Consider the following 15,374-nt stretch of genomic DNA (forward strand, 5'->3'; position numbering starts at 1 on the left):
TCAAATTCAACTCCCAAGTGCACCCTTGTTAAATTTTAAATGAAGAAGAAAGTTTAGAAGTTACTCCAAGAAAATTAGTTCTTCTTCTTCTATATATATATAATGATTAAATCTAATCATATATCTATCTATGCGTGTGCTTTTTTTTCTTCAAGGCTGTATTTCTTATTATTTATTTGACTTTGACACATAACAAAGTAATGATTAAATTTAATTATTGGTTTTGCTGACTTGTGCGTGCAAGGTTCCTTAGTAAAAAGAAACATATCTTGATGAATCAGTTACCATGGAACTTTGGAAGTGAACGTAAGGCATGACATCGTGATACCCAAAAAAAGTATATAATATATAATTCCAAGTTTAGACAAATATTTCGCCAAAGATTCTTAGAAAATATGAGGTCTTTACCTACGTGAAGTATCATGCACTCGATTTATACTATAATATTGTTGTATTATCAATGACTAGTCTACTTGTATATGATCCATGATCTCATATCAAGCAAATGATGCCTTTGTTTGTATTAGTTTATCAATTTATTGTTCGTGAAAAGCCAAAGCAAGTAGTCTTTACAAACTCTGAAATTTCATTATCAGATTAAGGGAATTTGTCTTGTAACAAGCCATACATTTCTTTCACTTTAAGACCGCATTTGGGAGCAACAAATTAAATAAATTATTTGGCTGGGAAAATAATAGAACGTGTTATTAATTAATTATATATTTGGTAAAAGTATTTCATCAATATTCTATACAATTAACTTACTTACCACCAAATACATACTAGCGGTAGCATATACGCATTGCAAGTTTAACTTAATACATAAATATTAAGTGTTGTGCATATATTATATAACATTTATTTTTAAAGTGTTTGATTTTAATATGATATACATTTTTTTGTAATTGGACACTTTTATGAGGGATTTTTTTTTTATTTTTTATTTTGGCAATTTGACACTTTTATGCAGTTAGTTAGTTTTTTTTTTTTTTTTTTTTTTTTTTTTCAATTTTAGGTTGAGCAAACCAAGACCAACTAAGATGCTTTTGCTTAATATATAGTATAATTTTTTTTTACCCAAAAAGCCGCCTGTTGTGGCGGAGTTAGACGGACCTCTTAATATATAGCATAGATAAATACATGAATCTATCGAATTTATCGCATAAACACGATGACCTATTATTCAAGAACCAATTTTTTTTTTTAAAGTATAATTTTTTTTTACCCAAAAAGCCGCCTGTTGTGGCGGAGTTAGACGGACATTTTAATATATAGTATAGATAAATACATAAATCTATCGAATTTATCGCATAAACACGATGACCTATTATTCAAGAACCAATTTTTTTTTTTTAAAAAAAAAAACACGGAGGCCAGATTCCTCGTTTTAAATATTATCAAGAATTTATGGCCAATCTTAAAGATTATGGGTCAGTAATTTAACCTTTTTTTAAAATTTTGTAGTGTTGTTTATTGCACATTGGTACTGTCACTAGTTTCAACTGGAAGAACATAATTAGATATTTTACATTACATGACTAAAACTAAAACTATCCCGAATGCCCTTCCATATTTCATAGGCAAGGAAAGCTTAGAAAGTCTTACTTGTATATCTTGAGAACATAATCATGTTCACATCAGCTCAAAGATCTGCACAACAAAAACACTTTTAAGTTCATAGATTTTAGAGAGGGATGTATGACAAAAGTCTGAATCAAAACCGCGAGCTCGCACGAATTTCAGCAATAATGTCTATGATTTCATAGCCACATCAAAAATTTGTTGAGAAGAATTGGCATATAATAATCACATACATGTATAGGCATTTCAGCTATGACGAGACCACTGCTTTCTTCAATGGTTTTAAGAGTCACAACTTCTCCCCCGACAACCATGTTGATCACTATTCCATCTACATACATATGAGAAAATATGCATCATCAATGAAATTTTCTCATATTTTGCTGTTAAGAGGAATTTCACAACCCAGTTACAAAAGATGGGGGGGGGGGGGGGGGGGGGGGGGGGGGGGGGGGGGGACTCCTACTTTTGCATGGATTATTCAAGTAATGCAAATATAAGGAAAAAGATCGATATCTTTTCAATACTTTCAATTGCTATGTCTCTGCTCTTCCTTCCTTGCAAGCAAAATTCATATTAATTGAATTGGAGACAAACCTGATGATAAGCATGTGGCCATGCGCCTTGTATATGTCTCCTGTTCAATGCATTGCAATATTTCAAAAAATTGGGCATTCTAAAAATAGCGCATTCAAAGCATTACATTTAACGGTCCATGGCTGTTATTCCGAACTTCAAACAATGGTTGGCACTTGGCAATAGGGGATATCCCAAAGTCATTAGTTATTAATTAATGAGCATTATCAATGCATAAATAGATTATTTTCTGCATCATTCTAAATTTACTTGAATTTCATATTTACCAGCTCAGACACTTAACATAGCATAATAATGGGAATAATATTTATCTCATTGATCTTTTTATCCGGGCTAATTCTCCTTATAATATATATTCCACACATTGACTAATTTTGATAAAATCAACTGTTTCAACAAGTCCACGTCATGAACTTTTATGTTGGATCAGTATCAAGGAAAAAAGATTCTGACAAAGAAATCTCAAGATGTATTGTTTAAGAGTGCCGCAACACTGCATAGGTGCAGGGGTTCAAAACCATCACCAACTCATGCTATGTATTAAAAATGTGCGAGCCCAAAATATATTATTTACACACAGAATTTTTTCAGCATTTCCTCTTCGCAACTTGGATTCGAAGAACCTTAAAAAAAAACATGGATTCGAAGATATTCTATCATATGAAAATTTAGAGCACATGAATTCTAATGGTGGCCGACCATTAGTAAATATGCGTAGTAACAATGTTAAACTGAAATTTAATCCCCCCTGTGTATAGCAATCATACACAGAAATTTTCAAATTGAAAAGTCGAACCAGCTGTTCAACATGAGCCACATTTAAATTAAAACACAAAAAGCCATCAATTCACAGAGAACATACCTTCTTTGATGGCAGCTCATAATTGATCAGGATGCGAGCACTAACATGTGACTCCCCTGAGCCAATGAGCGGAAGGCAGGCATCAGTAACAACTATCACATTCGACTTTCCCTCCTCTTCCTTTCCTTCATCTCTATCCATCTCATCTTTTCCCGTTCTATTCCACCTCCCTGTTGCCCGTCTGAAGTTATCTAGAATCTGTGCTCTCTCTACTTCAGAAAGATCACTGTACTGCAATTGCAACATAATAAGAGTTTGATAAAACTTCGAGGAGAATTGAAACTTTTTACTAATCTAAAATAGCATGATGTTACCCTTTTACTAATCACGTCATCATCAAGAGTACGGCCACACAAAATACAGTAATTAGCTTTCGTTTCAGTAATTTAGTAAATGCAGATATCCAAAAAGACTTAAATGAACAAAAGATTTCATTTGTTACGAAGTGCAGGCTCAAAACACTAGCAAAGGGTATGGGAAAAGGCGTAGACATACCAATGAAGCAATGTTGACGTACGAGGAAAGATTAGAGACATTGGAGCAAACAGCATCGAGTTCATCACGTGTGCTGCAGCAAACTACAATTGGAAGCCAAGGCCGCCGCCCAACCATCCCCAGAAGATCCACTAGGGTTTCCTGTAACAAAAAAGTTGCCCATTTTTCTAAACAAAAGTCCCAGTTAAATTCACACACCAATCAAAACTAAAATTGCCATCTCGATTGTTCCTCGAAAATAAATTTAAAACCATCTTGAATTGAAGCCTGTCGACGGCGAGGTAGAAGTGGCGCTGCGGGCTGAGTAAACAAAGAAGTTTAATTAATTCAGATCATTCGCTCATATTCATTCAAATTCACCAAGAATAAAAATAATTAAACAACAAAAAACAGTAAAAAGGTGAGAGGATCAATGGTGGAAGGGTACCTTGAAGAAGACGGCGGCGAAGGAGAGGTGGACAGAGGTGATTCCGAGGAATCCATCTTCTCTTCACTCGATCAACTGACGGAGGGCTAAACACTGAACACCAAAGTTAACAAGAAAGTCGCGTTCTTTGTTATCGCGTGAATTATATAATTCTTCCTCAAATCGTGGACAGTTTTGTTGCAATTGAATTTCGATCAAAATGTCTTTTTTTTTTTTTTTTGCAACTATAATAAGATTATTTTTGCCAAACTTCTTACTTTAAAAATTATCTGGTGATTGAATATTTGCTCTTGAATTCAAATGTTGAGCCAATGCAACCACAAAAAACTTCATATAAAGTGCCATTAAATAATCTGTTGTCAAGATAATAAATGATAGGCGAATAGGAAAGAGAGAATTGGTGCAGAAGAAATATTGACTCAACTCTGTTAGAGATTGCATGCAGGAGCAGAGTGCAGAATGAGGCCCTAAATAATATAGGATGTGTTATCTCGAGAAAATATTTTAATCAAAGCTGGTCATTATGGGCTGAACTACACTGTTTCTAATGGGCCGCAAATATTCTTTTCGAGTTCAAGTAGGACTCTGATATATATGAGATAAGCTTGAATCTTTTCAAATATTCACAAGATAGAGATAAACTTAAGAAGGATCCAATGAAGGAAGAGTCCTAGTACAGGACATGTTAGAATTCGACTAGGTAACTTATTTTATTTTTCCCTATAAATACAGGTATTGTTATGGTTGTATTCATTCAGTATTCATTATTCATTACTCACTATTCATTATTCATCAACACTCACTCTCACTTTTACATTCACGCACTCATATCTCTCAGTTTTCGCATTAATCATACCCTCTGCCTTCAAGACACTGACTTAGGCATCGGAGGGGTCACGCCGAAAACAATTTCGGCGCCCCTTGACCTAACTGTTGCTTGCGCAGATTTCATTGATACCCGACCCGACTTACTCTATAAAGGAATTGGAGGATCCATTCTACTAGACCGAACCCGAGGTAAAAAATCGACATCATCAATTGGCGCCGTCTGTGGGAATTTGAAAACAAAGGGTTAAGATGATGAGTACAAGAGAAGAAACAAATTTCGGATTCTCGCATGGCTTACACATCACAAACTTGCGAAAATAATTGAAATTAATTGAGCCGTCGGATCGGGTTCAAATTTTGCAGACATATTTATTAATATGTTTTCTAGGATCTGAACAGTGGAGATCGTGATTGGTATCTTGTAGAATCAGATCTGGACCTCCGAACAGACGTTGCTCGCTCGCATAGCTTCTATGTGTTTTTCGCATGGCTTGCGCATCAGAAACTTGCAAAAATCATATGAATTAATTGAACCGTCGGATCGGGTTCAAATTTTGCATACATATTTATTAATATGTTTTCTAGGATCTGAACGGTGGAGATCGTGATTCGTATCTTGTAGAATCAGATCTGGACCGCCGAACAGATGTTGCTCGCTCGCACAGCTTCTATGTGTTTTTCGCATGGCTTGCGCATCAGAAACTTGCAAAAATCATACGAATTAATTGAGCCGTCGGATCGGGTTCAAATTTTGCAGACATATTTATTAATATGTTTTCTAGGATCTGAACGGTGAAGATCGTGATTGGTAACTTGTAGAATCAGATCTGGACCGCCGAACAGACGTTGCTCGCTCGCACAGCTTCTATGTGTTTTTCGCATGGCTTGCGCATCATAAACTATAAAAAATCATAAGAATTAATTTAACCGTCGGATCAAGTTCAAATTTTGCATACATATTTATTAATATGTTTTCTAGGATCTGAACGGTGGAGATTGTGATTGGTATCTTGTAGAATCAGATCTGGACCGCCGAACAGACGTTGCTCGCTCGCACAGCTTCTATGTGTTTTTCGCATGGCTTGCGCATCAGAAGCTAACAAAAATCATAAGAATTAATTTACCCGTCGGATCAGGTTCAAATTTTGCAGACATATTTATTAATATGTTTTCTAGGATCTAAACGGTGGAGATCGTGATCAGAATTTTGGGACTTGGGGAAAGGTGTCTCAGACCGCCGAGCTGCAACATAATCTGCTTGCATAGTTTCTGAGCAATGTTCTTGAAAAAGTCATTTTGAAAAATCTAACCGTTGAAATTATTTGAAATTTTTATCATGAGTTTCGAACATCTTGACGCACATTCTGGACGGTTGAGATCGATTTTCGCTTGCTACATCAAGTCGGTCCTTTGATCAAAGTATATAAGATATTATCTTGCTATACATCTGAAGTCATGTCATCGACAACGCATGAACGAGATAAGTATTTCAATCATCTTTATGTTTGAATTAAATTATTAAATTTTTATTTATTATCATTATTAATAATATTCTGTGGCATCTTCTACTATCAAAATTACATGTTTGTTTTCTTGTGATCAAATTTGTTGGACTTCTCTTCTCTTGTATTTTTATTTGGGTTATTTTATGTAATCGGGCATGCAATCTCGCAGTAAGGCCCAATTATATCATATCGGGCATGCAATCTAGCAATAAGACCCAATTTATGGTTCAACACTTTATAAAGTCCGGGCAGGTCCGGCATCAAAAGCCCACGTCAGTGGCCCACATCAGTGGTATACAAAGCCCGGGCAGGTCCGGCATCAAAAGCCCACGTCAGTGACCCACATCAGTGGTATACAAAGCCCAGGCAGGTCTGGCATCAAAAGCCCACGTCAGTGGCCCACATCAGTGGTTTACAAAGCCCGGGCAGGTCCGGCATCAAAAGCCCACGTCAGTGGCCCACGTCAGTGATATTCAAAGCCCAGGCAGGTCTGGCACTCAAAGTCCACCTCAGTGGCCCACATTAGTGGAATTCCATGGTATTGTAAATTAGTCGGAGTTATGTACTCTTGCTCTAAAATCATTCTTCTTTTAGACCAGTTCGGGAGGTACTATTTTTACCTCGAGAAAATATTTCAACCCGAGCCCGTTTATAATGGGTTTATCGGATATGGCCCAAAATGTCAAGGTCCAGCCCAGTTTGGGCTATGTTGGACTTTGATCAAAGCTGGTCATTATGGGCCGAACTAGACTGTTTCTAATGGGCCGCAAGTATTCTTTTCGAGTTCAAGTAGGACTCTGATGTATATGAGATAAGCTTGAATCTTTTCAAATATTCACAAGATAGAGATAAACTTAAGAAGGATCCAATGGAGGAAGAGTCCTAGTACAGAACATGTTAGAATTCGACTAGGTAACTTATTCTATTTTTCCCTATAAATACAGGTATTGTTATGGTTGTATTCATTCAGTATTCATTATTCATTACTCACTATTCATTATTCATCAACACTCACTCTCACTTTTACATTCACGCACTCATATATCTCAGTTTTCGCATTAATCATACTCTCTGCCTTCAAGACACTGACTTAGGCATCGGAGGGGTCACGCCGAAAACACTTTCGGCGCCCCTTGACCTAGTTGTTGCTTGCGCAGATTTCATTGATACCCGACCCGACTTACTCTATAAAGGAATTGGAGGATCCATTCTACTAGACCGAACCCGAGGTAAAAAATCGACATCATCAGGATGGTACCCCCTGAAAACTTGGGTTGAAGGGTACTTTATTGTATTAATCTTAACATCCATTCACCTGTCACTATTTAGTATGCATCCATAGCGATCAGTATATTATATTTCTCCATCGTCATTTCAGCGCAGAAAATTGAGTAGTTCCAAGATAATGTAACTACATTGATGATTTTAAGCTTAAGCGAGATAACAAATTAGGAGAAGAACCCACACGAGGAGCGAAAATAATTAGGATTTTATGCCGAAAATCTTCTGAATATTCAACTGTAGTGCGTGCTTGTTCCTTTGTAACAACTAACTAGTTGGTCGCCTAAACAAATCAATGTGTATGTTATATCCAACAAATCAAGCTCAAAAGGATGAAGAAATTAACAATAGTTTCAGAAAAGTTAGAAGCACTAGTAACACATTATTCACTAAACCAAACACTAGTAATGGAGCCTATGCACATTGCTCCACCCACTGGCTATTGTACTTCACTCAGCTTTTTTTTTCCCTCAAAAGATTATAAAATCCGGCTCCCTAAATGAATGCCATTTACATTACTCAGACCCAAAATTATACAGGCGCAAGGTGCTTGAAAGTTGAAACAGGCGACCTGGCTTATCACTTTACTCGGCTTCTTACTTGAAACTTGTGAGCAAAGGCCCAAAGGGTTTACTTTTTCTTTGATTATGCAAAATCCTTCTTTACACTATTTGCTTGGTTGTCACTATATTAGACTTTACTCTATACTTGGAGAAATGGTGCCCTCCAATCAATCTCTTGACCATGAAAAAAAAAAGAAAAAATAAACTACATCAATCTTATATCTTCACGATGTAGCATTTCACAAGTTTACCATCAAGAATATCTATTCATCAGTCTCCTTTGTTGCATTCTGCAGTGGTTTTTGATCATGAGATGGGGCTGGGGTCTCGGATTTTAACGCCACAATCCTCTGCAAGAGACTATAACAGGACAACGTATGATCCTGTTGAAGTATCAAGGATTGAAAATAATCAATGCAAATTAACCACTAAAGTAATGTTTGGTGCGAACGATGAAATAATAATCAATTGCATAGCTCACACTTATTCTACACATCAAACTTCATATAATTGATTGCACTAAATGATTGGCATATGCGTATAATTTGATTTTTTTTTATCTTACGTACCAAACAATGTATACCTAAATACTTTTTAAAAACCGACTCAAGTCACCTGTTATCAAGAAAATGCAACCACTATGACTAGAACTCACTTTTTCCAATATTAATGGAACTTCTTTCATCTTCATTTCAACTATGCTTTTTGTTAATCCACAATCATAAGCTGCTAGAACTGCTGCTGCGGCAACAGCGGATGGCCAGTGTTCGGCTACATTAATGTCTGCATGCATCAAATCAACAAGAAAATCAAAACAATTTTATTGTAATTATATGTAATTAAGTTCACACCGTCTTCATATATCATCTAGATTACCTTCCATCAAAAGCAAGGTTAGTTCAGTGGCCCGAGTTGCCAGTTCCTTATGCCCAAGTTCACCACAGAACTTGTTGATGAAATACTCAAGATACGCAAAAGGAGTGACACGCCACATCCTCCATTCCAAATTAGTCAAGATGGATAATTCCATTTTCGCAATCGCATTCCCTTTCAAAGTAAAACCATTCCCAATATATATTGCTGATGTCCGTGCTTTAGATTCCTTCATTTTTGCAGCCAAAGATAAGCAAACGAGTGCCAATAATTGAACGGACTGCGACTTTTCTTCCTATGATCAGTAGCAAGAAAATATTTCAAAGTCACACATTTCTGCAGAATTTCTAAATCACCTATAAGTATTATATTTCAAATTCGGAGTCAAGAAAAAGTTAAATATTAATAAAAGGGTCAATTCAGAAGTTTGAAAAGATAACCTCGATCGTTTTTCCTGACATGAACTGATCAAAATAAATCAGTGACAAATAAGCTGTACCGAAGTGAAATCCAAAACGAGCCCTTGTCTATAAGTGCCAAAAAAATTTCAAAAAAATTAAAATAAAATAAACCGTGTTAATCCAAGAAATGGACCTGCATAAAGAAAAATGACGAAGAAGAATTATCACAGTCACTTGGAGAGCAAAAATATGGGAAGAAACACGGACATCAAGAATGCATTTGATGGCACCCAAACGTGCGGATTTCAGCCAATTTGTTCCACTATTCACTGGATAATATTTGCCATCGGATTCCAAATTGGTTTCTCTTCGCATTAACGTTTCAATATACTCAGAATCAATCTTGAAAACAGAATAAAAACCATCAGTTTCATCTTTGCATTGGCCCAGATCCTTCAAATAGGAATCAAGACTAGGAGGTGAAATTTTTTCAGCGTCCTCCATGTGATCTTGGTGCAAAATTTGGAAACCCAGAAGCGGAAAGGAAAGTAGAACTATTTTCGTAGAAGATTTGGTTTGAAACTGTGATTGAGAGAATCTAGTTTCAAGAAAAAATCACAGGAGGAGGAACGTGGATCAGAGTTGCCGCCAAATTTAGATGAGGATATGGATATAAAGACTAATATTTTACTTAATCTATTTTTATATGTTATAGATTAATTAAAATAATATTATAGAATAAAATTAGTGTGTAATTCGTAATTATAAGAGAATATTGTGAATATTTTTTTTAACTTCGCTCAATCATTTTTTTTAAATAAAATGACCTCTTTCAATGTTAAAAAAAATACACTGCAAGACGTCATTTTTTTTAAAAAAATAATTGACCAAATTTAATTCCCCAATTTTTCCGACAATTATATATACGCGATTATTGGCAGATAAACTTTGACTACTGTCTTAGGGCTTGGTTATGTAGGATATATGATGCATGCATGCTACGTTTACATATTATATTCTCATTTCTCAATAAATTGTTGCTTTTTTTGGTTATTAATCTAATATTATTACTTAAAGTTTGATAATATATATATATATAATAAACATTTGTCATGAATGAATAGCATAGATCTCTTTTTAAAATTTTTTACTAGCATTTTTTTCCTTAATTAATAAATACGGACCTATGGCTTAAAAAATGAGATTTGGAATTAAAATTTCGTTTTGGTGTTTGGTAAGAATTTAAAATATAGTGGTGTGAATTGATAATATAATTTTTTAGATAAATGAAATTTTGTAAAATTTGCAAAGAAAATTTGAAATCTATGATAAATTATATAAATATAATTTTTAAAACTCAAATCATATGAAATCCCACGAAATTCGACTAATTTCATAAAAATTTCATGTAGTTAAATGAAATCTCATCAAAAATCAATCTCATTTCGAAATTCTATTTTAGCAAACACTAAAATGGTATTTGTAATTTCGAATTCCATCAAATCCAATTGAAATCGTACCTTTCAAACACACGTTACATATTCAGGCATGTCGCACATTCTCAGTTATTTATGATTTTGAATGCAGAATTTATAATTTTAAAAATAATTATACAACAAAGAAAAGATATTTAATTTATGGTGGCTACCCAAATTAAAATATGATGATATATTAGTATTTGATACCACACGTGAATACTTTGCATGTAACAAGCAGACCCCTTCACGTGCTACTGAGTTTTGGAACCTAATACCAAAATGGTCGAGCGAGGTGTTGTTCATTTGAGAGCATCACCCTCTCATACGATTTGGTATATATGCTAATAAGATCATCTTTGGTTTAGTCTAAGCCTCGGTTTCGATGGACCGAGGACGCTAGCTAGGTTAGCCGAAAGATGGTTGTCGGTTGATGTATCCAGATCGTATATGGATCAATGAATGCAGCTCGTGAAATGACAGAAGCAAAGCTAAGTCATATTGAAGAGGACAAGTACTATCATGAAAATAAATGAAGTAGACCATTTTACCTATAGCTACTGTATTTAGCACTGAAAAAAAATCTACTTGTTCTTGCATTTACGCATCCTAGCATGGATGCATCGTACTGTTCATATTGTTCAAGATCTCGCATCCCTGCTGCTTATTTCATTTGTTCTCTGGGCAGTTTACCTTTATATTCTATGACTTTTTATATATTTTTCACGTTTTTCCTCGGCTTTTCCAACGTCGTATAGTAGCAGCTGGAAATCCATTGTGAAAGGATTTCTCTTACATGCTATCTTCATCAGAACTTCTATCGTACCGCCGCATGTTGTATCTGTTAAGGACTGGCATTGGTGCAGCCACAGGTATTCTGAATGATTTACCCGCGCCCATCGTGGGTCTTTCCTGCATTCTGCCTACATCTTTGCATACATTGTCTAATATGGAGAGGAAATCTCGTACGATCAAGAAAATCCTTAGCGGATGAGCCTCCTCTTTTGCGACATCTCCATGGAAGTACTCGGTTACCGCAGTCACTAGGGACAAGGCTTTTCTTTCCTCGGCCTTGACCCGGTGTATTTCCGCGGTAGCTTCCTCAAGAAACTCTTTCATGGAATCACAGAATTTACCTTGCATGCTCTGCTTCTCGTGTTGGAGAACCGATCTGACCTTCTCAAGTCCTGTTTCGAGTTTGGAGACGTAGCTGCTCAATACGTCCGAGTCCATTCCTGCCGCCTTTTTAACACTTCCAAGTTCTTTGCTTAACCCGGACACCACCTGCAGTCCTTTTTTCTTGAACTCTTCTTCCAGAGAAGTGGTCTTGATTGGCAGATTTTCGCTGGTGGGGTCGGTAACCGCTCCTTCCGACCTTACTATCTCTTGGACGACAAAGTGAAGTAAGGTTGTTTTTCCATCTGTTCCCTTTATGTCCACTAGTTTTAATAGTGTGTCTAGTTTAAAAGCCCGAGCATCACCGCGATTTGTGCCATCGTTCATGCGGTTTCCTGTCTTTAAAACAGCTTCAAGCAGCTTAAGAAATAGGCCGCTATTCTTCAATTCCTCACTCGCCTCCTGCATTGTGCAATGATCCACTTGTGAGAAGACTCACTCAAACATTGAGAGTTTTCAGATACACTAGAATGAGAATGTATAAGTATCCAATCTTTGGGACATATATTCCCTAGTCTCCGACTTATACAAAAACTGTAAATCAGAAAACATCATCATAGAATTGGCCAAGTTGAATCCAATAATTGGTTGTACCTCTAGAGTTTGAAAAGATCTTCGCAAGTAATTCACTTCTGTCTCAAAGTTTGCTCTATATAGCATGGCTTCTACTCTTTTAAAAGCAAATGGGATAGCGAGTATTGACTTGAGGAATCTCTCTGCGGATCCTAACTTGAAGCCATCATCATTGTAGTTTTTAAGTTTTATTTCTTCCTCTTTCGTTGGCGCCATCTTCACTAATGTCTCCAAAAGCTCCGGTCCCAATCCCTCTGGATTTCCTGCCTCATCAAAACAAATATTTGCATTGTGAAAAATTCATCTCAAATAAAATTTGAACCCCTGTTTAGGCATACAAAAGAATAAAGCAATGCATGGTATATTCGATTTTGAATTGCTTGATTCCAAACTAGAACGAACAATTCTGCTGTTTTTCGCCTCCTTTCTATTGTCTCGGTCCTTTGATTGCGGTGTTGCAATACATTACAAAATTCAAATGTTTTTGTAAGCATTTCAATTCACTGTTTATTCTAGTTGTGTCTGAAAGTTCACAAGTGAGATTCCAAGCTTGCTCTGCACTAATTAGTACAAAGAAGAATAGACGATTCAACATTAAATGCCTAGTTGGTTTTAGGTAGACGTTTCTTTCATGTCATATTTTCATTTTCAGATGAAAGAGCCATTCATCATCAGCAACGAAACCTCATTGTCTGCTAATTTTTTTTGGTACAGTTGATTTTTATTCACTTATGCAAAAAGATAAGGATACATACCATCTAAAAGAGCTTCACAAACTTCTTCTTTTGTCACGTTCAATGCTCGCAATAAAATGGCTATGTTTTGGGATTTCTTTGGATCCAGCACTCTGTTCTCCTGATCCAAAGAAGATATCACCAACTTCCTTCCCTCTTTAGGAACCGAATTAAATCCGAAAAGCGATTCCATTGCATCCTCATTCAACCTGTAGGAAAAATATCCTGTCAACAGATTGTATATGCATACATGATCACCATTACTTTCATGTAAGTATTATACATTTCACTTACTGAAATGAACTCGACTTCAAATGGTCCCAAACCGTGTCCCTGTCCGAGGTGGCTCGCACTTTGTCCCAATGCAAAGGTTTCAACTTGGGCTTCGACCCATCTTTATCTTCGGAACCATGTTTCTCTGATGAACTGGAACCTTTACCTTCTTCTTCAAAGGAGGCTATTTTCTCAGTCCTCGGGGTTGCATTCGGACTAGGAGTCTTTAACTGTAGCCTTGTTACCAATTTGGAGACTTGTAAAGGTACATTTGTTTCCACGGGTCCGAATTTTCTTGGTGCTGGCAAAGGCAGTGGAGGAGGAGGCGGCGGCGGAGGCGGAGGTGGGATTGGTATGTTCGATGTTTGTTGTTGCTCATAGTTGCTTATTGATTGAAGGCGTGCCATATCCGGTGGGGGAGGCGGTGCCGAGAATTTAGCTGCTGCCCTTTTAGGAGTAAATGACAGTGTTTTACTGGGCTGCAATGGCCCGAAGGAAGAAGATTCAGATGGTAGCAAAGATTGCTTTATTGATTGTATCATCGCGGGTTTTGTATCCGGGGATGATGCCGATAAACGAGATTTCGGTGATGTTCTCTTGGAATGAGGGACAGAGGTGGTATTAGCCATACGAGTTTCTGGTTTAGTCTGGTTTAATTGGCTCATATTGTTATTCCGGTGGCTGTGGCGTGAAGCGGGAGACTCGTTGCTCTTAGATGATCCTTGTGGAGTGTAAAAATTGGTGTCATTACTCTCATCATCTGATGAAGACATTGGTGGAGGTGAATTTATACTCGGCGGCAGCGGCGGCTTGGTTAAAGGAGGCAGAGGCTGAAGCTCGGGACTAGGCCGGTACCGTTCGGATCTTTTTCCGGGCTTCAGTTTTTTATATGGCGAGCCATTTGCATCATCGTTAGCGGTCTCGTTCACCAAACTTCTTGCAGATGGCTCCACTGTCCCAATGTAGAGGAAAGTAGATGGTGGCATTCTTGATTCTTCATTGGAGAATCTTGAATTCCCACCAACAAGCTTGCGGGACTCGTCGCTCTGATTCGAACGATGCTTGAATAAATACAAGGCGAGCGCAGATAGCATTACCAGAGTTAGAATCCCTGATGAAACCGCTACTCCGATTTTCTTGGCGGAATTGGTTGGCTTCGTGGCAGCTGGACTAGACGACGCCGCGGCCGGAGTGTTGGCGGAAGTTGATGGCGACTGCTGGCCGCCGCCCTGATCCACCGTTGGACCAGTCGGGAGTTCGTGGAAGAATGGCTGGTCTTGGTCCGGTGAATCCTGGCTTGTCGGTGGTGGCGGTGGTGGAGGGGGCGGCGGCGGCGGCGTATCTGAATTGGACGGAAACAATGGTTGGTGCAGAATTCTCCTGGTTTTTTTCTCTCCATGAACGAAATTCGGAAGTATGGGCTCTGCCCCTGTAATCGACTGGAGCATAAAAGAGACAAGTAATGAGAAAATCAAGAAATGGCACATATGATAGGAGGCTCTCATTGTGGTCTTTTCTTGATAAGCTCATTTATGTTTCTTTGTTTTCCCTTGTTCATATCTGGTTCTAAATTCTCAGTTTAGGCCAAAATTTAGAGACAGAAAACAGAGAGAGAAAGGGAATGAATGAGTTTGTAAAGGAGAAGCTTCTCAGAGTTGCAAGATCTTGATGCTTTCTTTATTTCTTTTTTTCTTTCTTTCTCCCTCTACGAGTGGGGACGATCACTTGGG

At 37.2% G+C, this 15,374-nt stretch overlaps 3 protein-coding genes across 3 annotated transcripts; all 3 read right to left on the minus strand.

The window, feature by feature from the left end:
* Window positions 1-1,414: 1,414 nt before the first annotated feature.
* Window positions 1,415-4,363, minus strand: LOC140891908 (ATP-dependent RNA helicase eIF4A). Its single transcript, XM_073300599.1, has 8 exons — window positions 4,220-4,363; window positions 3,963-4,055; window positions 3,787-3,835; window positions 3,536-3,676; window positions 3,041-3,271; window positions 2,179-2,218; window positions 1,815-1,912; window positions 1,415-1,650 (listed from the first exon to the last, which is right to left on the minus strand). Exons 2-8 carry the CDS (start codon window positions 4,016-4,018, stop codon window positions 1,633-1,635), a joined length of 633 nt encoding a protein of 210 aa, XP_073156700.1. The 5' UTR covers window positions 4,019-4,055; window positions 4,220-4,363; the 3' UTR covers window positions 1,415-1,632.
* A 3,969-nt stretch (window positions 4,364-8,332) lies between these two features.
* LOC140888693 (cyclin-D5-1-like) lies at window positions 8,333-9,917 on the minus strand. The gene is made up of 5 exons (XM_073296392.1): window positions 9,648-9,917; window positions 9,453-9,539; window positions 9,016-9,307; window positions 8,795-8,922; window positions 8,333-8,522 (listed from the first exon to the last, which is right to left on the minus strand). Exons 1-5 carry the CDS (start codon window positions 9,915-9,917, stop codon window positions 8,403-8,405), a joined length of 897 nt encoding a protein of 298 aa, XP_073152493.1. The 3' UTR covers window positions 8,333-8,402.
* A 1,453-nt stretch (window positions 9,918-11,370) lies between these two features.
* LOC140887258 (formin-like protein 6) lies at window positions 11,371-15,374 on the minus strand. Its single transcript, XM_073294382.1, has 4 exons — window positions 13,666-15,374; window positions 13,393-13,580; window positions 12,659-12,900; window positions 11,371-12,466 (listed from the first exon to the last, which is right to left on the minus strand). The coding sequence occupies exons 1-4, from the start codon at window positions 15,147-15,149 to the stop codon at window positions 11,681-11,683; spliced, it is 2,700 nt and encodes an 899-aa protein (XP_073150483.1). The 5' UTR covers window positions 15,150-15,374; the 3' UTR covers window positions 11,371-11,680.

The sequence above is a fragment of the Henckelia pumila genome, chromosome 3, assembly GCF_033568475.1.
Source record: "Henckelia pumila isolate YLH828 chromosome 3, ASM3356847v2, whole genome shotgun sequence".
Classification (NCBI taxonomy): domain Eukaryota; kingdom Viridiplantae; phylum Streptophyta; class Magnoliopsida; order Lamiales; family Gesneriaceae; genus Henckelia; species Henckelia pumila.